This window comes from Xiphophorus couchianus, chromosome 3 (assembly GCF_001444195.1).
Source record: "Xiphophorus couchianus chromosome 3, X_couchianus-1.0, whole genome shotgun sequence".
NCBI classification, from domain to species: Eukaryota; Metazoa; Chordata; class Actinopteri; order Cyprinodontiformes; family Poeciliidae; genus Xiphophorus; species Xiphophorus couchianus.
Genome location: NC_040230.1, coordinates 9,454,094 through 9,481,841, shown reverse-complemented (window position 1 = coordinate 9,481,841; position 27,748 = coordinate 9,454,094). Strand labels below are relative to the sequence as shown.

The 27,748-nt window shown below is 36.3% G+C and overlaps 3 protein-coding genes across 3 annotated transcripts in view; 2 read left to right on the top strand and 1 right to left on the bottom strand.

Annotated features, from left to right (window-relative positions):
- myom3 (myomesin 3) overlaps positions 1-18,095 on the top strand; it is a 58,949-nt gene extending 40,854 nt beyond the window's left edge. The window contains exons 20-37 of the mRNA XM_028012195.1: positions 5,497-5,678; positions 5,884-5,998; positions 6,494-6,650; positions 7,001-7,107; positions 7,298-7,342; positions 7,493-7,629; positions 10,269-10,413; positions 10,896-10,955; positions 11,678-11,745; positions 13,063-13,173; positions 13,421-13,508; positions 13,635-13,673; positions 13,869-13,974; positions 16,181-16,344; positions 16,446-16,482; positions 16,661-16,683; positions 16,776-16,831; positions 16,925-18,095. Of these exons, the coding sequence (XP_027867996.1) occupies positions 5,497-5,678; positions 5,884-5,998; positions 6,494-6,650; positions 7,001-7,107; positions 7,298-7,342; positions 7,493-7,629; positions 10,269-10,413; positions 10,896-10,955; positions 11,678-11,745; positions 13,063-13,173; positions 13,421-13,508; positions 13,635-13,673; positions 13,869-13,974; positions 16,181-16,344; positions 16,446-16,482; positions 16,661-16,683; positions 16,776-16,831; positions 16,925-17,194 (1,910 nt within the window). The 3' untranslated portion in view covers positions 17,195-18,095. The remainder of the gene's footprint in view (positions 1-5,496; positions 5,679-5,883; positions 5,999-6,493; positions 6,651-7,000; positions 7,108-7,297; positions 7,343-7,492; positions 7,630-10,268; positions 10,414-10,895; positions 10,956-11,677; positions 11,746-13,062; positions 13,174-13,420; positions 13,509-13,634; positions 13,674-13,868; positions 13,975-16,180; positions 16,345-16,445; positions 16,483-16,660; positions 16,684-16,775; positions 16,832-16,924) is intronic.
- A 612-nt stretch (positions 18,096-18,707) lies between these two features.
- On the top strand, positions 18,708-19,689 carry fabp10a (fatty acid binding protein 10a, liver basic). Its single transcript, XM_028012198.1, has 4 exons — positions 18,708-18,876; positions 19,000-19,172; positions 19,370-19,459; positions 19,582-19,689. The coding sequence occupies exons 1-4, from the start codon at positions 18,810-18,812 to the stop codon at positions 19,630-19,632; spliced, it is 381 nt and encodes a 126-aa protein (XP_027867999.1). The 5' UTR covers positions 18,708-18,809; the 3' UTR covers positions 19,633-19,689.
- Positions 19,690-21,656: 1,967 nt separating this feature from the next.
- Positions 21,657-26,209, bottom strand: pnrc2 (proline-rich nuclear receptor coactivator 2). The gene is made up of 3 exons (XM_028012197.1): positions 26,008-26,209; positions 25,329-25,544; positions 21,657-24,334 (listed from the first exon to the last, which is right to left on the bottom strand). The coding sequence occupies exon 3, from the start codon at positions 24,312-24,314 to the stop codon at positions 23,847-23,849; it is 468 nt and encodes a 155-aa protein (XP_027867998.1). The 5' UTR covers positions 24,315-24,334; positions 25,329-25,544; positions 26,008-26,209; the 3' UTR covers positions 21,657-23,846.
- Between the last annotated feature and the right edge of the window lie 1,539 nt (positions 26,210-27,748).

Here is a 27,748-nt window from a genome sequence, read left to right as displayed (position 1 = left end):
TTATTTTTTTTTATTTTTATGTGATCAATTGTAATTTTGTCCAAATACAAAGTTGTTATTTGAAAAATACATCAGTAGTATTGTTCCTTAGGGGTTATCTGATGTCACAATATTTTTTTTACTTGCAAGAGTCGTCTACAGTAGAAGGAGGGACCTGGTCGGTTCTCATGCTTTTTTGTCTGTCGGCCATATTGTATTTAACAAAAATAATTTCTTGCATTTGCAGCTGATGGCCAGTAGTTGATAGTGTATTTTATGATGCATTAGTGTCCACTTCAGTGGTCTGTGTGCATTTATAACATAAAAATCCACAGGAAGCACAAGAAAATGGCTTTTAGATAGCTGTCCACTGTAGTGACCACTATGCATGAAAGGGATTTCAAATATGAAAACAATTGCCTGCAGTGAATTAGGAAATAAATCTTATGTTTGTAGTGTTACCAAAAGATTTTATGTCTCTATACTGGTTAGTTGTGGCCAAAATATTTTAGCCTGACACAATAGGCTAAAATACACAATGACGCAATAGCCGAGGTCAATGGTTAAACGAATAGTAGAGTGGTTGAAATAGCAGCCTTGAGTTAGAATTAGCTATTAACTATTTTAGCCTGTTTTTGTTTATTGCAGACTTCCTTGCCTCAGTTATAATGGCTTCTATTTGCATCAAGTCAAGATTGCTAGTGAATGACTAAATGAATCAATACAAAGTTCATGAAAGCCAATGACAATTTACTTAATCACTAAAACCTAATTTGCTCTGTGTTTTAGCCTAGCCAAAAATTACCTGCTTTTAGTGATTTTCTCATTAGCCCAGGGGAAAGATTATTGAAGACAGGGTAGCTGATAGACATCACTGACAGCATGATTGAATTAGAAGAGCAGAGTGGTTGTTTTAAAAATGTAAATCCTACTTCTGTTCTCAACACAAACGGCAAGGCTATTCCACCCATTTATTGAATAATCAAGGACCTCAAGCAGATAAATTTACTGTGGTGAAGAAAGATCCAGATTGATCAAGAATGTCCAGAATGTCTCCTAAAGATGATTCAACTAAGCGGTCTGGTCACCACCAGTGTAGAGTTTACTGGAGACTGACAGCTGACATGTGTAAGTTTTTCTGCATGCACAGTTGGACAGAGACTTTCTGATTGAAAAAGAGCAGCAAAGAAGCCACTTCTCTGGAAGATGAACATCAAAGACAGATAGAAACTCTATGAAATATCAAGGTTATACTGCAGAGTAATAGGTTAAAGTTACCTTCTCTGGCTAAGTCCCTTTTTGGAATAAAAGTTAGAAGAAAAGTTGAACACTGCCATGAATCTGCCTGTATTCATGTTATTCTTTGCAAAAGACATATTATCAAACCAGCCAAAATGTGATTAGAGAAGCCAGAACTGGTAACAATTTGTGTTACCAGTTCTGGTAACACAACTGGTATCAGTTGTGTTACTAGTTGTGTAACTGCCATGCTTTTGGTAAGTAAATGAAACATCCTGCCCAATGTTGCTTATGAAAGGCTTCAGTAATGTCATTACCCTTAAGGCTACTATTATTTTTCTGTTTCTATCAGACCAAATCACACATAAATTACTGTGATGAAATCCTTAAGGTTAAATTCAGACAATAATTTCCAGAACTTTGAGTAAAATAGAGAGCTGGTAATTATTTATAGGAGGGTCATAGAATCCAATCCACTTAGAGATCTGATTCTATGGCCCTCGACTTTACCCAATGATACAAAAATGATTTGGTGCTATTTTTTTTTCAAAGTATAGCACAATGTCACAATAAAAAATGGTCATGCAAGTGGTTCAGGATTAAAACACTTAAATTTCAAGTCAATATCCTAGAATCTGATTCAATTGAGAACATCTAATTGTGCCATTATTTAAGCTATGATCAACCAACAACGGATTAATTTGGCTCAAATGCTGATGTCCTGCATGATAACCTGTAAATATTGACACTTTGCATAAACCGGTTGTGTTTCTCAATAAAAACCTTTGGAAGATAGTAAACGTTTATTACCAAAACATCAGTATAACTTAGAAAAAAAACCTTAGAGAGGAACATTTCCTGTTAGCTACAATTTTATACTCAAAAGCTACAAACAGTTGGCAGGCAAAACTAGTTTTGGATTTCACAACTTGCACAAGCAAAGGTGATAACAAAAGCCACAACATATTGTTAAATTAAAGAGGAACTCCACAGTTAAAAATCAGCCATTCCCATGTGATTCATTTACCTAAGAGCTTTGGGAATTTGAGCATCCGTCAATACTCTGCTGCCCTGCAGTTTCTACAATCTGTTTATCGACCCTAGCTGCGGAGGAGAGGGGAGATAGAAATAAACACCATCCATCACCTGCAGAACCCATTTCCACTTGCTGCCATCTTTACTTTTATTTAAGCTGCATCTCTAATAGTGTATGTAGTCATCTCGCAGCAAAATAAACAGGGCAGTTTGAAATACCAGGATGATAATATGCTGCCTGCCTATTGTACCATTAAAGCACACAGTGATAGCTGAGGTCAATGGTTAAATGAATAGTAAAGTGGTTGAAATAGCAGCCTTGAGTTAGAATTAGCTATTAACTATTTACCATGCGTGGTTCATATTTGATTTGTTCTTGAATATCATTGCTGGTGGAAAATTTATAATGAGAAATAATCATTTAACTCTAACAGTACACTATTAAAAGGGTACAGGCTTCGTTTTCATAAACACGCACTGCAATTTCAAAATACTGTATAATTACTTGAACCACTCAACACAGAAGCAGAAAAACATAAATGATTCAACCTTTTCATAATCTTATAAAGTCCTATTGCTCACGTTTTTTTTTTCTTGAACTCTGCCTACTTTTCTCCTATTTTCAATCACGTTCTCTAACTTGAACATGACAACAGATCCTGTGGGAAAAAAAGAGAAAAGTATGAAAATAAAGACCAAAGAAAAAATATCAGGCTTTAAATGACATCTTCTGCAGATGAATTTTACCTGTAGCATGTCATCAAAGAATAGCAGCCGGGAACCAAGTGATTAAAATCCCTCGGTTTTTAATTGGCTGTTTATATCTAAATGCTTAGCTGATAATAATGTTCAGAAACTTTACTTTAGGCTTCCTACATCTTTAAATCTGTCCTGGCATGTCTTTGGAAGGAGCTTATTTCAGTCTCTTGCATGACCTTGGTCCTTGGGTCATGATCTGTATCTTGTGACTGTAGGCAAGGATTGGAACATAAGTCTGATCGATAAATCAAAAGCTTCCCTTTAGGCTCAGTACTTTCTTCACCAAAACAGATCAGAGCAGAGCCCACATTACTGCAGATGAGGCCCTAATCTGTCAATCCAGGTCTTGCTCCATCCTACTGATGATCAGAACACCAAGATACTTTAACTCCTCTACTACAAGCAAAGTTAGGGAGGGAAACCAATGTGTGAGTTGAAAATGACAAACCCATCTGACGGAGTCTGATGGGTCTGACCCCCTTTTTACTGGATTTTTGTTACCTTTGACATTAACTGCATTGTTATACCCTCATTTGTAAACATAATTTGATGTTAAACTTGATTCAGTAACTTTTAGCTTGAAAAATACCCAAGCTAAATGTTAGAATTAACCATTTAACTATTCCCATTCTGAGGTTTCTAAATCACAGACATGGCTGATAGTGTGCAACAGACATAAGATTAGTGTTGTCAAAGACTCTTACACCAGTACATTAATAAAGCAAGCAGATAGAAAATATCAGGATCTTTGGCTGTTTTGATAACACTGCACATTGAGTTCAGGAGACCACTGTGTACCTAAATTATTCAAATGAAAAGCATTTCTCAGATAATGATCAGGAAAATTAACAAAAACAGCTCAAATCTGTAGAAAACCCTTGAAATTTTATCAGATTGCACAAAGAACAAATTAAGCCAGAAAATCGTGACTGGTTAAAGGGTAGTGTTGGAAAGGGAAGGATCTTCTTAAAGAGACAGAGGCGAATTTCAAAGCTTCAGATACGGCCATCATGCAAAAGTCTTTTACGTTTTTTTATAACAACTAAAGGTAAAACAGTGAACCAACTTGACTGTGCTATAAAATAACACTATGTTCTTGGAAGATACATAATACCCTCCTCCATTTAAACAAAGTATACAGTACAGACCAAAAGTTTGGACACACTTTCTCATTGAATTCAATGAGAAGGTTTGTCCAAACTTTTGGACACACCTTCTGTTCCTTTCAGATATACAGACAGAGTTTGGACAATTTTGTTTTCGCCATAAGAACTGTGAGACAAAAACAATCATAGAGTTGAAATTTCTTTATTATTTTAAAATTATTACTGTTTGTAGCATTACCAAACAGCATTCTCTGTGGATTACCTAAATAATTCAGACCCTTACTTTCAGTCAAAAGTTTCCAAGGAGGAGTAATGTTTCCAAACCCATATTGTTGGGTTTTGCAGTACCTTCAATTGTGGTAAAGCAGAGAATCCTTGTTGTTTGAAGAACTTTTAGGGCAGGCAAGCAGGATAGAGGAAAGGTCCCAATGCTCAGTTCCTTATTTCTGAACTCTGATGGTCCAATTTAGTCCAAAGACCAAATCAAAGTCCAGAATGTAGAAATCACTACTTGGAAGGAGAGCAGAGTTCAATCACCAAAATGATGCAATAATAAAAAAAATCCAACTCACTATCTCCAACAGGGGAAAGGCAGAGGAAGGGTCAACAAAACAGTCCAGTGCAGAATCACAGATATCAGGGTAATTGCTTGAACTTGTGCTGGAGAGCTGAGACAGGGCTGCAGCCGATTTGGCAGAGGCCAAGAGGAAACAAGTGAGTTTTATAAGCAGTAGGACAGAAGCAGACAATCAGGCAATTACAGGGAGAGTAATTGATGCATTCAGGACTGTCTATGAAATTACATATGGGCTGCAACCGTTACATCTTTAAGTTGGATTTTTTTAAAAGATGAAGTTTGAAAGCAGTAGACACAGCTCTTGTTTCTCCTTACAGATCTCGATAGGCTCACATTTCTCATATCGCAAACATAACTAGATATGACAAATCTTGGGATTTGAGGGGATCATGTTTCCTTTATTTATATGTAAAAGTATAAATTTTTATTATACTTATTATGAATATAAACATTCCCGACCACATACTAATTCACCCGATCTTTAGAAGTATATGGCAAGTGAATGGAAAAGACTTTTGCCTTGCTCAGTTCTGTATTTTGTACCATTAATATAGGAAATGGAGACAAGCTCGGCAAAATGAGCAGCTCATTAATCTTGGCAAATGGGCTTTCCTCTATAACATAAATAATTTAAAAATGACTAAAAATCAATCGGCAAATTGACTACCACGTGCAGCATTGAAGTCAATCTGGGTAGATTAGGAGTCTATGATCTTATTTTCAATTTGACTCATATTCCCAATTTATTTGTGGCTTGCAGATGTTTCCGGTGTGTTGCTTATTCAGTTCTCTGGTCCTCAGGTTGCCCGTATGACCTGGAGTTCAGGGAAGTGAGAGACGACTCCCTGGTGCTCCGATGGGCGTCTCCGCTCTATGAGGGTCAAAGTCCGGTCAGTGGCTACATGCTGGAAATGAGCCAGGGAAACCAGTCAGACAACTGGACGATTCTGACTGCCAAACCTGTTTCTGAAACTCATTACAAGGTGAGAGGCGCAAAACAACATGTTTACCAAAGGCACCTGGATCAGATTTAACTTCAAAGTATATTGAACAGAAGTGTGTATTATTATTGCATAACCCAATCGGAAGAAACTGCTCATGTCTATGTCTGCAGCGTTAAGGTTTAAATCATTAATTGAATTATTTCAGTGAGTTGTAAACAATGAATCTGCTCCCTGTGGTATCTAGGTGACAGGTCTGCAGACAGGTCACACCTACTGCTTCCGTGTGTCGGCTGTTAATAATGCAGGAGTTGGTCGTGCTTCCCTGCCCTCTGAGTCGGTCACAGTTCAGACCCAACCAGGTCGGTTTACTGGACTGATATTAGAATAGAACTTTCTATAAACCTGTGCTGTCATTGGTTTATTAGCCTAATCAGGCCAGATTTGTCTATGGATAAGAATACTGAAGAGGATCTTGAATAGCATGTATTATTTGTCTGTTAAATAAAATCAAGAAATGATTAGATTGTCATAATTTAAAGCTAAATCTAACGCTCCAGAAGACAGAGGACAAGCACATTTCCCTGAAATATTACATTTTTCTGTTAAACAACAAACAGGCCTTTTATAGAAACTCGCCAAATGTATTTTATGCTGATTTTATGGCAACTAGAAATGTTTGAAAAAAGATGACTGTTGTTTTTGAAAGGGAGGAGAAAGTGTAAAGAGTTTCATCTACAGCAATATTATGTCTTTAAGAAAACTGAAGTTCTTTAGAACATTTCCTAAAACCTTGTTAAGCTTTGATATACTAACCAGCCCATGTCTAGTTGTCACAGCTGTTTTGAATTTTTCAGGAACTAAAGAGATTAAGATCGGTGTGGATGACGATGGGTTTATATTTTTGGGCTATGAGGCTGTTGAGATGAACGACGATAGCGAGTTTATCTGGAGCAAAAATTACACAGAACCCATCGATTCTCAGAGAACGAAAGCAGAAACCACAAAGAACAGGTAAAATTACAACAAGTAACTTGTTCTGTTTGTTTTGAGTTAGGTTCCATTCAGTTACTTTTAATTAATCATGACACATCAGTTACATTAAATATTAAGTTGCATTTTAGGTGTATTTCTTATCAATAAAATTGTGGTTTTGAATTGTGTCAGATCTTTTCATTTTGAAGAATAATTGCTCCCTTGGTAGAAAGGAGTTTTAGCACAAAGTCTGACAGCAGACAGAGTCTACAGCAGATCTTGCTATAGCAGACAGAGTCTACAGCAGATCTTGCTACAGACTCAAGAACACAAAGCTGAAAATGCTGAGTCTGCTTATTTGTCTTTTTACTTTATTGTTTGTCTATCAGGTCAGTTGTTACCTTCACAGACCCATCTGAGGAAGATCTGGGTCTGTACACTGTGGAGATGAGTGATTGTCCTCAGCTTTCATCCAGCTATGATTTTACAGCTGAAGGTACTTCCTGAACACCAGTAACCAGAGTCTGATTTTAGGAATTAATTATCGTTTCTTCTGAGACATTGCCTTTATCCATTCCTCTACAATACCACCAGAGACACACACTTTACTGTTCTGTTTTGTGTTTCTTTTAAAAATTATCAAACCTTCTACTTCTATATATTCTTTTGTCTTCTTTTATTTTTAGACCTCGAACGTCTCAAAGATCTCAGCTGGCAGGTCAGAAACCCATGTACGTATCATCACTGAGGTGCAGAGGTGCTGAAAATCCAAACCTCAGTAATTTGTTATCCTGCTGTATATTATTTACAGAATGCAGGTTTTTATGCTGTTTTATAAGTTTTATGATCTGACCTGCTCTGTCTTTGATTTCACTCTGCAGTGATTGCACTGAAGTCAACTTGGCAAGTGGAGGTGTCTGAGAAAGGCAACGTGCGCCTTTGGCTTCAAACCGAGAGTCTGAGTGACTCTGCTGAACTCCGTCTTGTTTTTAACGACCGGGAAATCTCCACCTCTCCAGTAGGTTTCCTCAGTTGACAGATATCTTATCAGATGATGAGCTACAAGTACTTTGCTTGGATTGTTGGATCCAATGTTTCCTGCCTATTAAACCGAGCTGTGAGCTGATATATTGACAAACAGCTAAAGGTTACTTTGCGTCTTTGCCAATTTATGCCCTTTGTTTCTACCTAAATGTTGCATCCATTTTGTGCCCATACACAAGTCACTTTGTACTTATGTTCTGGAAATAATATGCATTACATATTATTCCTATTCAATTTATGAAGCCAGGTTGGATCCGTCAACACTTGAAAAATGTGGGTCTCTAATCACAACAAAACAACTCTGTGATCTCCATCTAGTTGATATTATTTATGGGAGTCAGAGAAACACATATAAGCAGATTATGGAAAATCACTTCAAATAGATTTTTGTGAAGCCATGTGAAAAAGAATGTTGCAAAGGCATGGCAAATGGCCACGTGAGGAAAAGCTGATTTAAATATTCTGTATGTTTTTCTCTCCCTCTATCATTTGAATGTTTATATTATTAATAAAACAATATGAAGTATTCAGTATTTAAAGTCAGGGACTTAGAAGAACATTTTAATCCAGATATCCACATTGTCAGTATGATAGTTCCTAAATATCAATATTATTGTAAAAACATTTCAATTACAGAAGCCTGTGATCAGATTTAAGTGTTATCTACTTTGTCTTCAAGTTTTAAATAGAAGGAATGTCACACACAAGCTTGAAAGAGTTTTTTGGTTTCTGTATTATCAATGAGTTTATGTGTGCATCTGTCTTCCTAACAAGTCAGCATGAGCCCAAAACAGCAATTAGTGCTCTAATAAACATCCTGCAAGGCAGGAAGTAGATGCTGTCAGCAAGGATGAAGAGCAGGTGAGTATGGCAGCAGAGAGGTCTGGAAGCTCAGTTAATTTAATTAAGTGAGGAAGACGAGAATACCGCCTGAGGTGAAGATAGAGATAGCACTCACATCTGAAAAAACATGTCACACTTGGTTAGTTGCTAGAGAGAGACTCAAACATTCAATATTGATGATTTACTCTTTTTATTTTTAAGTTGGTAAATTAATAAATATAGAAGGAGGTAAGGCAATAAATAATGTTTTAAGAATAAAATTGTTTATTTTTGTCCTTCCTGAACAGGTGGACCCCTGCATTAATTATTATTTTTTTGTACAGTCTGTAAAGTCTTGAATCATCTCACAGTCCTTATGTTTGAGCATAAAATGTGCCAATGAATCAGTGTTGTTCTAACAACAGACAATTTTAGAAAAAAAATATTCTTTTGTTGACTTGCTCTTTATCATAGTTATAGTCAGGGACAGACACTGAATGCTTGAGGGACATAACTTTTTTGGTGTTTCACAAAAATAATAATAATCACTTACTTGTGTCATGTAAATCTAAACAACCTAAAAATGATTTGATATTCTTACTAAGCAGCTTACAGTTCAACATATAACGACCTTCTATTTCTATTCCTTAAAACTGAGTTCATTTCCCAATCAACTTGTATGTGAATTCTGATTTCTCCTTATATGACCATCCTTATTCGTTCACGTTCGGAGCAGTCACTGTAACACATGGGTTATATATATATATTCTCATAGCTCTTGGCTTAAACGTTATATCTATGTTCTTCATGCACATTAAATGAGGAAAAAAGCAAAGTCAATTTGAAACCCTGAAGAACTTTGATCAAAATCACTTTGGAAAATTAAACTAAAGTCATGAGTTTTCAGCTGTGATCATAAAGAAATTATGGTCTAGCTTAAAACTTTTGCACAGAGATGTAAATGTCTGACATAACCTCACATGGGTCTGAGCTCTCTAAAGGGGAAGCTTTTAGAATTCCAGTCCCAAAAGTTACTAATCTCATCTTGTTACAAACAAATCATATTTAGAAGAAAGATATGGTATTTAAAAAAAGAAAAAGAATTCGGATATCCAAAGACAGCAGCAGTGTAATCATCAGTGAACATCAGCTGAATGTAAACATATTTAGCATATATGTATGTTATGACAACAAGCTGAAAATAATCATCGCCGCTGTTCTATCAAGGTTATTGAACGGCGTTCTGAAGCAGCCGCTGGGAGAACAATGAACACAACCCTGAATGTTTATTGTGTCTCTTGGTTGTGACTGTTTTACATTCAGAGACTTCCATTTTATTCCATTACTTCCCAATATGAGGGCTCCGTCTGAACAGTACTGATTATACATTATTTCTAAATGATCACAGCTGAGGTTTGCAAATGCAGAAGCCATTTAACTGATTAGGGCCCTTGGGCTTGCCATACATCACAAATCACTTCCACCAACTGAGGCCTATCAACATGCAAGGCATACACTTAACTTGATGAACATAAAAGCAATGAAAATGAGCTCGAGGTCTGTTCCCTCTGTGTCGCTGCTTGTTAGTGTGTTTGAATTTTTTAGAGAACAGAAATATTTTATCACCAGAGCGCAGATGTTACTCCAGACCCTTTGCACTCTAATTCATGATCCATTCTCTTTGTGCAAGGAACCATCTTTACAGAGAATACCAAACCGCTTGGGGGACGAGCTGCCTGATTATGAGCCAATGAACGTTGCCTGCAGTAACATTTGTTTGTTTTTCTGCAGCGCCGCAAGATAAACTTCGACAAGGCCAAAGGTCTGGTGGAGATACTGTTTGATCAGCTCTCTCAGGAGGACGAAGGCTCGTACACCGCTCAGCTGAGGGACGGCCATGCCAAGAACCAATGCACTTTGGTCTTTGTGGATCAAAGTGAGTCATAAATTCACCCAACAACAGAGTTAGTCATTTTGCCTGGATTATGTATCATTAGGAAATACCAACTCTGATTAATTGCAGCATTAAAAAAGGAATGAAATGGGGAAAAACTGCTCAGAAAAAACATTGCTGAATTTAAAAGATTCTACTCTTAGATAAAAATGAACAGATCTGCAAAATCAGAAAATATTTTAACCAGTACAAAAAAGTGCAGGACTTTGAAGTAGGTCAAAAATGACATCTTTTTCAAACATTTCTACAAATTAAAATCTGAAATGTGTTTCATGCAAAGGCATTTACCAAATTTTTACTAGATGCAAATAATTTTTCTTCAACTTCACTGAGTTAGTCTGTAACTTAAAATCTAAAAAGAAAACTGTTAATGTATATGATGGCAATAAGACCAAGGTGAACATGATCAATGTGTGAATACAGCAAGGCACAGTTTTACAATCTGGTCTGTTGTATCTTATTAGAGTTTCGTGAAATACTGGCCCTGGCTGACTGGAATCGAAGGGACATTCAGAGAAAGACTGGTAAGACATTCTTCGAAAGCAAAACTGACAGTAAATTAATAAATATTGATCATTCCTTACTTAAGGATGATTAAACAAAAAGAACACATAGCCAGAGGAAGATTTCTTTTTCTTATTTTATGCATAGTTGGATTATTATACATATGCTTTTGTTCCATGTAAATATTATAGAAACCTGGATGTCAAAAACCAAAAACACATTTTAACAAGAAGAGGGAACATTAATAAAAGAGAAAAGTAAATGTGATAGAGTTAGTCAAACGGCAAATATTCATGTGTTGTTTTTGGAATAAAAGATTTAGATTTCTGAAATCTGCTTCTGAACTGTTGGTTTTTATCTCCTTTCACCTCCATTTGTTGTGTATGCACAGAGGCCAATGTCCTAGTGGACACTTGTGCAAGAATCTCACACAATTTTTATTTTTTTATTTTTACTATTATAAATCCAAGCTCAAACTGTACAGATGCTCTTTTTGTTCAATACAGCTAGAATATTTCCATGTATTCTAGCTGTATTTATAGCTAGAATACATGTATACAGTATTCTAGCTATGTATACAGTATTCATGGCTGTATACATGATTTAAAAAGTGATGGCATAGATAATTTTGTGTTTCTCTTTTTGCTGTTAGTGCTTTGATAGATCATTCTAGCATAATTTAACTTAGTCACTATAAATGTGTGTTTTTATATGTTGTTTATTGTGTTCCTTTTCTTCCAAGGACCTTATTTCCAGGAATTTTTGACATGGAGTGTGAATACGGATTGTGAATTAATTATACAATGCAAGGTACTTTTATATCTCGTGTGTGAAAATTCCTGATAGTAGTGAGACAGTGCTGCTAAGATTATTGTAAGAGTGAAAATTCAACTATTTTAGTACAAATACCAATAGCAACTAGAAATTATTCTGTATTTTATTAATTATTTAGAATATTTTAGGCAAGTTAGACTATTATTCTCACTCTTTGAATAATGTCTGATCTTGAAACATTGTTTTTTTAAAAAGTCTGTTTGATCAATCTGATCAGTCAACAAGCTATTTTATTAATCATTTAGAATATTTTAGGCAAGTTAGACTATTATTCTCACTCTTTGAATAATGTCTGATCTTGAAACATTGTTTTTTAAAAAAGATGAAGAAAAACAGAAGCATATTTTTACTAAAGATTAGAAAAATTCCTCTGTTTTTGAATACCTTCATGAAAAAAATCCACCAAGTCAAGATTAAGTTCATGATCCGAATAAAAGAAAAATAGCTTAAAAAGTAGAAGTCTCTTTGTTGTTCATAGGTATAGGGCAGTGTTAGTTCTGCACATTGTACCAGGTTGGTTTAGAAACAGTTTAATCTGCAGTCTTAATAAATGAGAAAATCTTTGCATTATTTAAAATAAATAAATAAATAAGCAAAAACAGAAAAAATTCAAAAAACACAAATGCTCTTTTTCACAGCACTTTAAACACAGCATTTTATAGAATTTCTTTAGGGAGTTAAGAATTTTGACCAAAGTAACTGTAAAAGAAAGACAGGTGGATTTTTTTAAACAAATCCACATGCAATTGTAATGGTGGAGTAAAATAAAAAAAATTTTTGAAGGCTTTCTACACACTTGATATTTAATTACATAAAAAGAGGTTCAACAGAAAAAATGACAGTCTAAAGCCTTAGAACCATCAGATAACAAATATAATGACAAAACAGAAAGTCGACTGGCATTAGGGCTCTGTGCAGTGTCATATATTTTATTTCTTGTTAATGTCTTATGACTTTATTAATCTGATGTTCATGTCATGTTATGTTTATATTTTAATGTTTACTAATTTTCACCATATAAACCTGTCTGAGCTCCTGGAGAAATTGTTTTCTGCAGCTGCAAGGAAGCCAGATTGGCTCTCGTGTGTTTCTGGTTCTTTGTCAATGGCATAAAAACGATGTGTTGATGCTGTCTGGCAGGGCTTTTACTGACCTGTTCATCACGAGTGTCAGATTTTGTAGGCTTTAATATCATGCATGTGGTATTAATAAACCTGACAGAGTGATTTTCATTTAACAGTGCTTGGATACCTTTTTTTTCCCATAACATGATTGGTATCTCCTTGCTAACAGGTGACAAACACGAATAAGGACACTTCCTTCAAGTGGTTTAAGGATGGTCTGGAAATTAAAGACCTTTCTTATGATCAGACAACTGGGATTATCTCGCTCTCAATCTCACAGGTAATGGAAAAAGATGAATCTCCCCTGTCTCTTTGTATTAGAAATTACACTCATAAACTGTAGCTGACACAGAGAAGCAACATAATAGTGACTCATGGTTGATAATTAAAGGATAAAGTCTAGACATATACTATAAATCAGTGTGTCAGTTTTAAAGTTAACTTGAGCTGAAGTTAAATATTATATTAATTATTTTTGGTTTTCTACAAATATATTAAATTATGGATTTCAAATGAACTTCCTTTAGGTGACGAAGAAAGAGGCCGGTTCATACAGAGCTGTGGTGTCAGACAGCCGAGGAGAGGATGTCAGCACCTTGGAGTTACTAGACAATGGTTCGACGAAACCTCATTACACAAACACACTTCTTCCATCTGTAATGGAAGTGAAGCAATTAGAATAATAAGTAATCAAGTTCTGGTACAACAAGCTCTCTGAAGATGTATTTTGTTTGTTTACAGAGTATGACAAGCTTCTCCAGCAGCTGAGTGAACAATGCGGTGAGTTAGACACATTTGATATGAAGTGTCCTGTGTTATTACACAGGCATGCCTTTTTAATTAACTATGCTATATTCACTCTGCTCCCTTCATTACATTTATTATGCAAGACAAAAAGCTATATTTTCAACCTCACAAATCAAAACACACACAAACATGTACCAATAAATAAGTAATCAAGAGTTCTGACTGCAGCATTGTCAGCTGGTCCGCTGCGGATTGAGAGCACTGCTGAGGGTTTCAGGATCTACTCCAGCCTCAGATACTACATTGGCTTCCTGAAGACAAGCTGGTACTTCAAGTAAGTCTGAGTACAGAGCATCTTTCTGACCAACATCCTGTGATAAGCCAATATTTGGATTCCAGCATGTGTATTTCACACACATTTATTGTATGTGCAGTGTGTTTTCCAGGTCTGGATTAGTACAGTTCTAATCAGAGATTTTTTGTCAAACATTTATCACATACATGAATATTAGGTTAAGTTAGATAATTTATCTGAACCACTGTTTTCCAGGTAGAAGTGATAATATAATGTATCATTTCAGTAAATTGAATTTGAGGATTTTCTTCTACTTTGCAAGGATCAAAATTATACATACCATTTTGAGTACAGCAGGTAAAATTAACTTTGAGCACACATTCTTGATTTAAATATTTCTAATAGTTCAAATGATGTAATATAATTCAATAATATTTCACACATACAAAGGAACATGGTAATTTTGCAAGCTGGACCTCATTCACATTTATTTTGTGGCTACCAACAAGTTTCTGGCATAATCCTGATTGGACCACCAACCACCTTTTCAGTAGAATTAGTATAGTTATTTTAAAATGCTTAATCAGTTTATTATTTTAGCTAACAAGTTTTAAATACACTTTAGGCTGGAACTTTAGGATAATTTCAAATCATATACTGAGAGGCGGTGGATGAAGAAAGACCCTTCTACAAAACCACCACCTTCAGTCAATACAAATATTTTGAGACATTCTATAAAAATGTTTTCTGGTCAAATAAGATTATCACTGAGCCGTGATAATGAAAAGAAGTTTTAAGTTTTAAGAAAATTGTATGGTCATATACACTCAGTAAAGTTTTTAATCCATTTTAGCAATGTCTTTAATTTTTTTTAATTCATTTTACATTTCACCCACTAATTACATAATTAATTATATTATATTTTAATTATATTATATTTTATTGAATTATATTTTCATGTGTGCCATACACACATGCCAATATGAAACACCAGGTTCATCCTGCTGCCAGCATAATAAAATTACTTTTCAAGGAAAGGTTCTCAGTTAGATGTCGTTTTTTCAAATTGTTACAATTATGATTACAGTTTTTTAAGCAAAATGAAAGAAAAAGATCTCTTAGATTAGTCTAGTTTCAGAACTTGGTTTTCACTCAGTTTTGGTTTGACAGGTTAAAAATTGTTTCTTAAAGGGGCTATAGCACCACCTGCTGGAAGACCCAGCAATCCATGAGGTTTAACACTCATGGATTCAATTTGAGTTGTTTTTCATTTACCGAAGCTTCAAAAATCCTTGTTATTAAAAATATATTGCATTTCGGCATCTAGATGAGATTTAGGTTACTTTAAATATGGCATGTGTGAGACGAGCTGGTCTGAGTATTTTTTAAAAATACTCATGCAAGTGTCTTGTTGATGTCAGAGATCAGAGAAGAATCGGAAGACTGGTTTAAGATGGCACAAAGGCAGCACTGACTCAAATAGCTTGATACTAACAAGGTATGCAGAATGCCATTTCTGAATGCAGAACATTTTAAAACAGGAACTAATTGGGCTGCAGCTGTAGAAGTGAATGTCAGTCCTGTCACATAGGAACGTTAAGCTTAGGCTATAGTTTGCAAAGATTTACTGAAGTTGAACATTATGCATATTTTTGAAACATTGTCTGGTGGAAGAGTCTTCTTTGTAGCTGTGAAGTGCAGATAGTGATGCCAGAATTTGGCATTAAAAGTATGAATGCATAGATCTGTCCTGCCTGTAAAAAACAGGCAGGATGTAACTGTGTAACTGTGTAGCATTCTGGGAAACATTTTCTTGGCACATTTTGAGCCTTTTTTGTACCAATTGAGAGCCTAACGCCATGTTGACCTCGTTCGTGCCTTTGTAACCACAAAGTAATATTCTATTGTCTTCATGCAGTCTTATAAAGTTTGTATCATCTAAAACGGGTTCTCGATTTAATACAGATCTCAGTTTAATAGACAATCTTTGGATTTGGTGGAATGGGAATCTGCAGTAACTGTGATCCCATCATGTCATGGGACATAATATCTTGATACACCTTGTTTAATGTAAGTTATGAATAATTAGGCAATTCTGGAAGTAAAAGAGGCTCTAAATTAGTACTAGCAAAGTGTAAAAGTGTAGCTAATAAAGTGACTGAAGAGAGTAATTTGTATATTATAGTCGTAATATACATATATATATATATAAACAGTAGATCTGTGCTTCACCCTATGCTTTTAGGGGGAGAAAAATTGATCAAGAGACCAGGACAAAGCCAGGCAGCAGTATGCAGAAAGTCTGGATTGAAATGTTAAACCCAACAGAGAATGACAAAGGTGAATACATCTTGGAGATGTTTGATGGAAAAGAGACACACAAACGGCTTTATGAATTGTCCACAGAAGGTAAGGCTCTGGTTTAAAACAGAAATTCTATACAAATAAGAAAATCTAAGGTGCAGAAATTAGATTGTCAATGTTGTGAATCTTCTTGTATCTTTCAACAGCATTTGCTGAAGCCTTGCTGGAACACCAAAGGTTAAAGTAAGTGCATTGATTCAAGGGAAGAAGTTTGAATGTTTTGCTGTGTCAGTAACAGAAAACATGAATGAGTCTGAATAAACAAGTTACCAAAAAAAAAAAAACAAATGCGGAGTTAGCTTGTTTGAAATCGGTACAATGCAGTGTAAGCTTAAACTGACTGTCTAATTTCATCCCTTAGGCAACTGGCCATTGCTGAGAAAAGTAAGTCCCATGTGATAACCCTCACACCCTATGTTTTTGTTTTTATTTGAGCTTAAATGATATTTCTTTGGGTATTCCCTGCTGATTTTTAGATCGCGCCAAAGTAGTAAAAGGCCTTCCAGATGTTGTAGCCATCATGGAGGGCAAGGTAAAACGTTGTCAGAAATTATAAATAATACTAAATTTTAAATACCTCAGACATTCTCTATTGCCAACCATTTTTGTTATGATATCTTCTCAGTCTCTGTGTCTGACATGCTTCATTGATGGAGACCCAGCTCCTGAGATCTTCTGGCTACGCAATGATAGAGAAATCCTTGATCAGACTCAGTTTACCATTACTAAGGAGTCCAAGCGCACCTCCATCACTGTCAACAAGGTCACCACGGAAGATTCTGGAAAGTATAGTATCTTTGTGCGCAACCAGTATGGCTCTGAAACTGTTGATGTGACCTTGAGTGTGTACAAGAAGGGTGACAAACCTCCAGCTAATGCAGTAGAGATGGGTTAAATTTACAAACTGGAGGAATGCCACAGTTTTACCCAGTCAGATATTTTATTTTATACTTCAACAGAAAGTGGGACATCATGATGATATGGGAAGAAAATGATACAACATTTTGAAATTCTTTTACAAATTCTTTTATGAGCATAGCTGGGTAAATACCTTATAAAATACATTTTTGCTGCAATTAAAGCTGCAAATGCATTAGGTTAGGTAAGCTTTGCACATCCAAGTTAAATGCAAATTATCTCAGTCAGGCTCAATAGAGACCATCTGCGGACATTGGTTTTCAAGCATTGACAATGGACTTCTAAAGGCAAATGATTAAACTTCATGTGGTACAGCCTGGGGCTAAATATGAATTATGTTTTTGTTTTTTGTTTTTAGATTGTGAAACCCATTTTTTCTACATTGTGTTGGTCTATAAAGTAAAATTTCAGTAAAACTTCATGGGGTGCAAAACATGGAGTAGCTAATGCATTTTTCTTAGTTTAGTTCTACAACCTACACTTGTGAGCTTTGTATTATTTGGCATAGCTCAAACAATACTTGCCACTCAAAATGATAGCATTATTTTTGTTTGTCTGTGTGTTTGCTATTATTTTTGCATGTTTATTTGAGCTAGATTATAGATCAGATTAGGTTACAAAAATAATTGCATCATTGTGATTGTTTACTAGATGCTAATACAGATTAAATACAACAGTAAAACCTTTCTGAGCTGGTTTATTTTGGGGAAACTTAGTTTAGCTTAGTTTTACTTTAGAAGAGAAGAATATTTGATTTTTATAATGCTTCTACTATTTTAATGTTGCATTTACTTGCAGCCTTTTAGTATAAAAGATTTTAGAAAAAACAGATGTGTTGTTTGCCTGTTTTGTTGTCAATAAAGCTATTTCCAACTTATTATTTTTGCTGCATTTCTTTTATCCACACAAAATCGATGTAGTGAACTTTATAATCAAAAATGTATTAAAAAGTGACAGTAGGTTAGTTTGCTCAATTTTCCAACAGCTCTGGTCTTTGAGTTTAAAAGCAAAGTCCTCAGTGTCAATAACCCTGATATTTGGTGCCACATGAGGTCAGGTAAGATCCATATTTGGAGATTCAGTGATACACTGAGGAGAAGCTGCAGAGGTGAATGGAACAACTTTAATGTTGCATGAAAAACTAAGTCTAAAATTAAAATATCTGCTAATCTTGTCAATGTTAAACAGGAGTGAAGCACAAGCAATAGTAAAATTCTATTTTTGATTATCTATGCTCTGTTTGCATCTTGTCTTCTCTTTATTATAAATGATTGTGAACAGTGCATACATAGAGTGAATGTTTTGAAGACTAAATTTGCAGATGATATATTGTACTTTACCTTAAGTTGTGATTTAAAAATTTCCTTGGCTGAGGCTGAAGCTTAAACATAAAAGAGTAACTGAACTCTGGGTTGTTCAAACAATCCTCAAAGGACTTTGCTACTCACTCGGCATTGCACTGTGGAGCCTTTGCCTTTGGGTATAAAAAGAAGCACGTTTGCATTCATTTTCTTCACATTGTGTTGAGCTTCACACAGCTGTCTCAGCTTCCAAATACTTTGGTGAAGGAGACCTCAGACTCTCTAGAAGACATGGATCTCAACGGAACATGGCAGGTGTACTCCCAGGAAAACTACGAAGAGTTCCTCAGAGCCATGGGTAAGAAAAGTATTCACACATTTAACTTTTATCAACACAGGCCAACACAACTTTGCATTGCAGATGGTTGTAATTCATGTCTAATGTCGCATAGAATATCAACAAATCTCTTCTACTCAACAGAACTCCCAGAAGATGTCATCAAGATGGCCAAAGACATTAAACCAATTACTGAGATTAAGCAAACAGGCAATGACTTTGTCATCACCTCCAAGACACCTGGAAAGACTGTGACAAACTCCTTCACCATCGGGAAAGAGGCTGAAATTACCACCATGGATGGCAAGAAGCTAAAGGTTACTAACTTTTGTTTATCGTTTATACAGAGACAAATAATATAGGTCTTCTATAAGCATTCTACATGTCTACAACACGTCTTCAAAAATATTCCTTATAATGAAATTTTATCTCATATTATTGTTTTTTAACCTCTAAATGATCTGTTATTTGCTTCATTGCTGGTGCTGAAATCTGTCTTCTCACCCCTCCTCAGTGCATTGTCAATAAGGAGGGAGGAAAACTGGTCTGCAAAACTGGCAAATTCAACCACACACAAGAGCTCAAAGGAGGAGAGATGATTGAGGTATGGTGCATCCAGATTTTAGTCTTGCAGAAACACGTATTTCTGAAAGATAAATGCACAATACGTTTCCAGACTGTTTGATTATAAGCTTTAAAATATGTGTCTTGTTCTGTCTTATTTAGACTCTGACTGTGGGCTCAACGACTCTTGTCAGGAAGAGCAGAAAGATTTAAACCTGACAGTGACAAAGATACAATGTCTATTTAAATAAAAAAAAAGTTTGCTTAATACGTCTGGTTTGTATTGTGTCATGTTCACATGTGGTTAGTGGCGGCCAAAAAAAGAAGTATAAATCAAGCATTGAGCATATCTTTGCTGACACCATATAAATGTCATATTTTCTAAAGAACAAAAAGATTGTACCTGCAAAATCACATTACTGGCCATGCAAGCTGCTGAGTTCAGCGTAGTAGTTGGGCACAGTTCATTTTGTAGATTGATATAACAAATGAAGTAATCTGAAATCCATGAACATTGCCATCAAATGCAAATGCAAAACACAATAGGAATTTCTTCTACTACTACCACCAATAATAATAATAATAATAATAATAATCTATATACGAATACATAATATTCTGAAATATGATGTATTTCAGAATGTATTTATGCTTGTTTAACAATATGTCAAACAAGCATAAAAAAAACAAGTAAACGGGTAGAAAATTTTTAATGAAAAACTGATTTGCTCAAAAGATAAGCAACAAGTAAATATGGGTTGAAAGGACTGAAAAAAAAAAGTGTGACAAATGTCCTCTCATGATGAGCAAAAATAAGTAACAGATGCCATCAGTTTATGGCTCTTGGACCTCTGTACAAATACCTCTCCACGTATTGTCCATAGTCTGTTGTTTTACATAGTTTGCAGAACAATTGTGTCTGAAACATTAAATATATTGCGATAAAATACCTAAAATCTTCCTAAATACTTGGCATCTTGAGCTGATGATTTCTCCTGTGCACTTAAGACCTGTCTTCTTGAAAACGTTCACACATTGACATTTTGAGTACTCTAAATGTACATAATAACCTTTGATCTTATTCTTCCCTTGTAAAAGACTAATGCAGGATAACGCTTTTCTTGACTTAAAATGAGTAAGTGAAGTTCTCAGTAGCCCTCAGTTTGGTTTTTCAGTAGTTACAGGACAGAAAACATTAGCACACTTGTTTTATTTTGTAATTGTTTTTATAAATTAAATCAGAACTATTTTTGGACTAGATAAAATAACACAATATCACCCCCTTCAGGAAATTATTAGTATTTGTTCCATTGCAATCACAACAATAAGCCTGGGTGGATCAGGCAGGCACATCTGGAGATTGAAATATTCCTATCTCTGTCAGACCCCTTGGGATTTAAAAGGTTGTTTTTATCTCCAGACCCAAATTTCAATAAGGCGTAGATCTGGACTTTGATGTGACAACTCTAGAATTTTGATGTTTGAATTTATAAAAGCACTAAAACATCTAAAAGGCCTTTTCATAGCACTTTGCAATATCACATTAGCTCTCAAGGACAATGAGGGTGTAGGTTCTCTGTCAAGGACAGATCCATTTGCTGAATTACATCAGCTTTTCAAGAGCCGCATGAAGAGAAGTCCAGTCACGTTCTGTAGCACCCATGGAACAGAAATACCTTTCAATAAGACAGTGCAATGTGCCTGCTGTGTTAATATGATGTACTGAGACTATGTATTTATATCTCATATAATGTAATATTACAGAAATTGTTTTATTTGTGAATGCAATAGGAAGGTCATGATTTTGTAGTATGCAGCAGAGTCTGTATCCAAGATAAATTTCCTTTAGGACAATAAGGTCCATCTCATCTTATCTAGATCCCCCAGAAAAAGCATCCTTCGCTTCTTTATGCTTTTGCTCCCAGGTTTCCTCTTTAACATTTTGCATCAGATATTATTTATTGTTCTACTGTCAGTTGCATTATCATCCTCTGCTCTTCTAAACTACCTGGGCAGTTTTTGATGTGTGAATCCAGCATTGGATGCGAAAACAATCACAGTGCTGTATATAACAGTGCCAAAAAGTCTTTTTTTGTTTTGTTACAATTAATGTTATACATTTTTCAACAACTTAGGGTGTAATTTTCTAATATTTTTTTTTTTTAAATAAATTTTAACAAGTAAATAAGTAAATACTTGTAAAATAGGAGAAAACAGAAAAAGGAGAGACAAACATGGGGGGAGGGAAGGGATTTATTTTCTTTTTTTTTTTTACTTTGTTGTCAGTTTAAAAGTGCATTCTTTCACATTTTTAACACCAATTAAAACCAATCTTAATTAGGGCATGTCTCAAAATACTTGGTGACTTATCAAAGGGAGAAATTAGCAGCCAATTGTTTCCGTGTTTCACAATTTAGAGTAAGGAGACTTTGCTACGTCATGTGACCAAAAGAAAAGGGGGAACATTTGAAAATAGACCAGAATTCTGTAAATAAAAGTACTGAGCCAAGTTTAACTTTCAGATGGCGGAAGATCACCTGAAAGCTAAAAACAGCAACAGTTTGGGTGAGAGTTATCAGATAAAACAGGGGTTAAACTTAGGCACATTTGTCAACAGAGTGTCGATCTTACAAAATGCAAATAGATTGAAACTTTAAATCCATAAATAAGCAAGTCTCCTTTAATCCAATCACTATTTTTATATTGTTTTATATAATTTGCACTAAGCATTTTTCACCCTACACTGTGTAATACAAAACAATAAAAAAACATGTGCAAGATCTCCGTAAAGATAACAGTGCTGGGTACGGTTAAATGCTATAGGCAGGAAGGGAATTTTTTACGTTTTTTTAACAAAAATATTCTTCAGTATTGAAGTTAAGACACGTCCTTAGCATGTCTTATACATTCAGTGTTATTACTAAAAATACTTTTGTCAGACAGGCATCAAACATGGCCTGTAAATGTACATATGCTACAAGAACTTTATACATTTCATTATATACATGGCTCCTGAACACAATTCACAATCTCTTTGTTTTGTTATTTTCTATGCTGGCCATAAACAGCTTCAACTCTGCAAAGGGAAAAGAAAAAAAAGAAGAAAAAACAAACACAAATGAGCCTTAACGAAGGACCAAAAAATCACAAAATAGAGAATTCATAAAGATAGTCCATTGCATTTCCATCTAGCATCCCAACCTGGCGTTTTAAGGGTAAATCTGATTACAGTGCAAGAGGGTAAACATCAGGCAGCGGCAACAGGCAACAAGTGTGCCGATAATCAGATGGTCAATAAGAGACAAAACTTGTAAACAAACATCAGCCTTCTGTCTCACGCAGAGACCCTTGGGCCACACACGTCCCTAAAGAAAAAGCTCCTTAGTTCTCTCTCACTTCAGCACAAATAGGTGCAGCTAACAGGAACACGCGAGCGTGGCCCTCTTCCGCATGAAAGCTGCACCACCAAAGCTGCTGAAGAGACAGACTACTGAAGGGTAGTAACAGTACTGATTGTAGAGATGAACAGTAAGGAAATGTCCGCTCACCACAGAGGCAAGAGAGTGGAAGTTATTAACCACACAGAGGGTGAGAAAAATATGCAGCAAATAACATTGCTTTGGTTACACACAGTGCTTTCAATCGCAACAAAAGGACTTGTACAAAATAATGCTTTGATAGAGTGTAGCAGGCTTTGAACACACTCAACTCCTATAGTGCATGTGCGCACAGCGCAATAAAAAAGGATACAGGAGTTGGTTGTTCAAGGCCTGTGTGCCATGGTCTCTTGTTACCCTTTGAGGTCAGTCTTTCAGCTTGTCCTGTACATAGCTACTAGCTCATGTCAAATAAAACAGCTTTTTCCCTGCAGAACTGCAGTTGAGTGCCTTTTTCATTCCAAACAAGTAAAGTAATATCTAGGAAAATAAAAGGGGGCTTTTTAAAAAAAAAAAACACAAGTGCTACAAATGTGAACTTACTTTAGCACCTGAAGCTTCGGAGCTCACTCCAAAGATTCAACTTCAAAACGTATGTAAAAGAGAAGTGTCTGTCCATAGAAATGGACCGTAAAAGTGATGGAGTTTACCTGACCTACAATACAACCCCTATTTTGGGAAAAGGACACTCAATCTGCTTTAACAGCCAACACTAAAAAGAACAAAACAAAAAAGACGTTTTAAAAAAAAAAGGATCCAGTCATCAAAGAAACTGGCTCCACTAAAGGCATGGCCAACCAGCAAGGCCACATGGCTGTAATATCTTTAAAACAGTTCTAAAACTCTAACACAATTTCAAATGCCCAACTTTGAGAGGATTTAAGCCAAAAATGACAAATCTATTACAACCATGGGGTGTTCCTGGAAAGCGAGTGCCTATATAGAGTCGCAGTACATTGGCTCGATATAAATGAGGTGGAGGTTTCTATCTCAAGCCTGCACTTTCAGGAGGCTCTTTAGCTGAAAGGCCATTATCTCTCTGTGGTCACAGGATCCCATAGGGAAAGACACCCAGTGACTGGGAGGTTTGGGCAACACGCTGGGCGAGGGCGGCTCACTGAACTTAGGCCCTGCATAACTCGGGCTGCCCTGAGTTGCTAGCAGCGTATTAAGGTGAGACACTGCACCCTCCCAGTTTTGATCGTAGGTGGTGACGAAACGGACAGAAGCATTCTTCTCCACAGACGCGGCCTGCCGTGCCTCCGGAGACCTGTGGTAGGTGGTGCCCTTGTCGCTCCGGCGGTGACCGTGATGGTGAAGGCCCCCCGCCACTCCCACGGATGCCACTACTGCTCCGCTCTGGTCGCGGCTCCTCTGCTTGGCCTTGCCGAGCTGGTGGCTCTTCTTGGGGCGTTCAGGGTGGGAAATTGGAATGTTGTACCTCTCTCCACCTCCCATGTTTCTGTACTACCTGTCACCTAAAGGAGAAGATCATAACGTCATTTGGGTGCATAGTTCAGGGATTCCCCCAGTGTATTATAGGCCTGGCGGCCCGCTGTGCTTTACTAGCCCCACCGCCAGGCTCAGGCTAAACCTTTCTTGTTTATGTTTTTAGGAAAATAATAATAATAAAAAATTTTTTAAATTGCTTCTTTTTTTTTAAAGCTGGATTGCAAGTTTCTCTGTTGCTCTGAGTGTTTCACTGGCGGAGCAGATTTATTCCTAAAAGATGTTTATAGAAGATAGGTTTATAGTTTATGCATTTAAAGCTGGACCAATCACACCATTGGCGCCTCTGCACGTTGCCTCACGCGCTGTGCGATCCACACTAAGTTTACCTCAGCGTGGAACGTGCACACCTCCTTTCCACTGACTTAAACAGAAGTGCAAATAATTGATATTCATTTTAAATTTTTTTTTTTGATTTGTTGTTTTTAAGACAAGTTGTGGGTTTAAATAGCGTTTCACTGACACTGTTTATAAATTTCCTGTCAACTTAACACCTTTTAATACAAAAACACGGTGGACCACCGGTGGACCGCCTTGGCACTCCTACCACCGGGCTTAGCAAGTTTTATGGGGGAAACCCTGTAGTTGTGAAAATGCATTGCTATTGACTTGTGACTAAAACTCAGCTTCATTTACCTATAAGTACTTAAACAATAACCACACTGCAAGTACCATATTTCGCAACTTCTAGTCTCCAATTTAATGGACAAAAACTATTGCATGTTATTTTTCTAGTTGTTTCCTAATTCTTGGGGGGGAAAAAAATCTGTTTTTGTTTTGAACACAGAATGCATGATAACATCCGATGCAGACTTTTTATTCTGTGACGCTTGTGTAGAAATAGGGGTAAAGATTGGCAAAGGGACGAATGGACTCAGCCCTCTTGAAGAAAAACAGCGCCTACGTGCAGCAACACCAGAGCGCTGCGCCCCTCCCCCACTCACAGACCGAGCTCCAGCTCACCTCTTTGTTGTCAGGCTGAAGACGATGAGATCTTGCTTTAATCTCTCACCGCCGATCGGTCCCCAGGTCCTCGAAGTAGTTCTCTGTCTACTTCTCGCTGCACTTGTGTGTCCAGCAAGGTCTGAGGTTTTCATGTGCCAATGATCGTTGTTTTGCCGTGAAGCCGAGCTGAACATCAATTCACCTCGGCGCACGATGCTCCAAGAAGTCGACTGCCTGTAAAACAAAATGGTACAGGAATGTGTTTTGAATGTCCAGAGAAATAAAAATGCACATAATAACGGTTAAATTGCACATCAAATTATGTAACAAAGCATTCATTACTTGTTATTCGACTGTTTCGCAAAGTGCGTCATCAACAGCCGAACACCGTTATCCTCCTCATTTAACATTGAATTAAAAATGGGATAATTGTTAAAAAAGGTTACTTAGCAAAACTAAATTAATTCATTGCTTAATTGTTTCAGAATCAATTGAAAACGATTTTTATGCAAGAACATTTATATCTGAAAAAATCTAGTTGAATTTCATCCCGCATTATGTTGTTATTAACTCTTAATAACAAACATTTTCTAAAAAATCAAATTAATTAAACATCTACGTGAGTCAGTCTGGCACCCAACCAAAACAAAGAAACTGAACTCAACATGGCGACCGCATACAAAGCTGCTTCGCTTACCGACTTCTTCAGGCTTTGTTGTTGAAGCCTTTCGTCGAATATACTTAGCCTCGGATATCCTTCGGCAGATACTGTAGGAAGAACAGCAAAGCTATATTTCCTACAAATCTGTCACTCTCGAGGCTTATATGTTGTTAACAGTGGCCGTAAATACGCCACTTCTCCCTCCCGACACTGAACTGCAACAAAATGGAATCTGTAGCACAAATATGTATTCGTTGCGCTGGCAGTTCTGACCAATCGTGTCTTGCCTGCGAGGCGAACGACCAATCGGCGACTAGAGGAGCAGACGCATTCGAGCCTGTTGCCAGAGCGCTGACGTCAATCGCTAATCCTCCCCCCCCTTCCTTTGTTGGGGATGTTTTCGGGTATTTCCTGTGAGAAGTCGGAAAAACAACACCGAGTAGCTGTTTTCGCCTCAAAAATTTCACATATTTCATACTAAATTTGATTTAAAAAGACCCCGTTGACGCATAAAACACAACTACATGTATGCAGTGTCTTTATATGAACCTATGCTTAATGGCGTCAACAAACAAGATAAATACATTTATAGTTTTTATTTTTTTTAAGTGTCTCAACCAATTCCTGTCACAGGAAGTGTGTTTTGTCAGCATTCGTATCTATGTAGGTTAAATCTGCTATGAGGCTGAGCAACAGGCTGTTCAAACACAGACTGAAAAGGCTCCATCCCCCCACAGTCACGCCTGTCTAGGTGATAAAACATCTTATTTACACTGAAACTCTGTTTTATAATTCTTCTTGGTAATTAATACTGTCATAGTTGTCACTTGTCATAATTTGTTAAATGTTTATAATGAGTTACTTCATGAACTTGTCAGATGATTATTACTATGTTTTCTGTCATATTGCGGTTTGAAGCTGAGAGGCAAAGACCCAACTCAGACTCAGACAACAATGTGAAAAAGTTTCATCCATGACATAAGTTCAACTGTTTTAGGCATTTTTGTGAAGATCTCATTTTCTGTTTATTCACAAATCTTTCCTACCAAACCACTGAGACTTTCACTAAACAACTGTAGTTATACATGGATTAAATCAATTGATCCTTTGTGCAATACTAAGTGGTTGTGGTTGTAACATGACAGTTTGTAATTTTGGAATGATGAAAACTAGAAATAAAGTCTGTCTGGTATATTTTGTTTGCTCATTTTGAGTTTACAAGTCATTGATTAACATTCTAAAGTTTGTTTTTAAAATTCCAACTCTTGTTTGTCTCCTAGGACGTTGGAGGACTTTGGCTAATGGCATTACAGCTAACCTTAAAAATTTTCCAGTAGGTTTTTATGGGAGATCTAAGTCTACAGTATACGAGACAACCACCATGAAAGGTTATCTAATCTCCAAGTCCATGATCAAGTTAACCTTTCTTATTTGAAGAGTCTGGACTTTAAAGGGGTTATGTAACACTGTGTCAAGCAGCCAGTCCCAGCTGATGAATTGTGGGAGGGAACGCCTTAGAGCAAAGCTTTTGAAGGGGGTTGTGCCCATCAGGAGTAAGCTATCTATGGAAAGTAGGTCACTAAAAGGTTTGTACAGGTCACACATACAACATATCCGTTTCCAAATGTTGGCATGTGTTTACATGCCATACAGTACTGAAAACTGGAATTAAAAACTGCTTGATTTTTTGTTCCCCAGATGGAACTGGAAGAATTGGGTTTTAGTCTATTGGCATGGGTCATTACAGCAGTACTCAATCTAAATGGTCACTGAATTT

Coding starts and splice junctions, on each gene's coding strand:
- pnrc2 (XM_028012197.1), bottom strand. CDS start 24,314: ATGGGAGGTGGAGAGAGGTACAACATTCCAATTTCCCACCCTGAACGC.
- fabp10a (XM_028012198.1), top strand. CDS start 18,810: ATGGATCTCAACGGAACATGGCAGGTGTACTCCCAGGAAAACTACGAA. Junction 19,173..19,369: donor TGGATGGCAAGAAGCTAAAG/GTTACTAACTTT, acceptor ACCCCTCCTCAG/TGCATTGTCAATAAGGAGGG. Junction 19,460..19,581: donor AAGGAGGAGAGATGATTGAG/GTATGGTGCATC, acceptor TGTCTTATTTAG/ACTCTGACTGTGGGCTCAAC.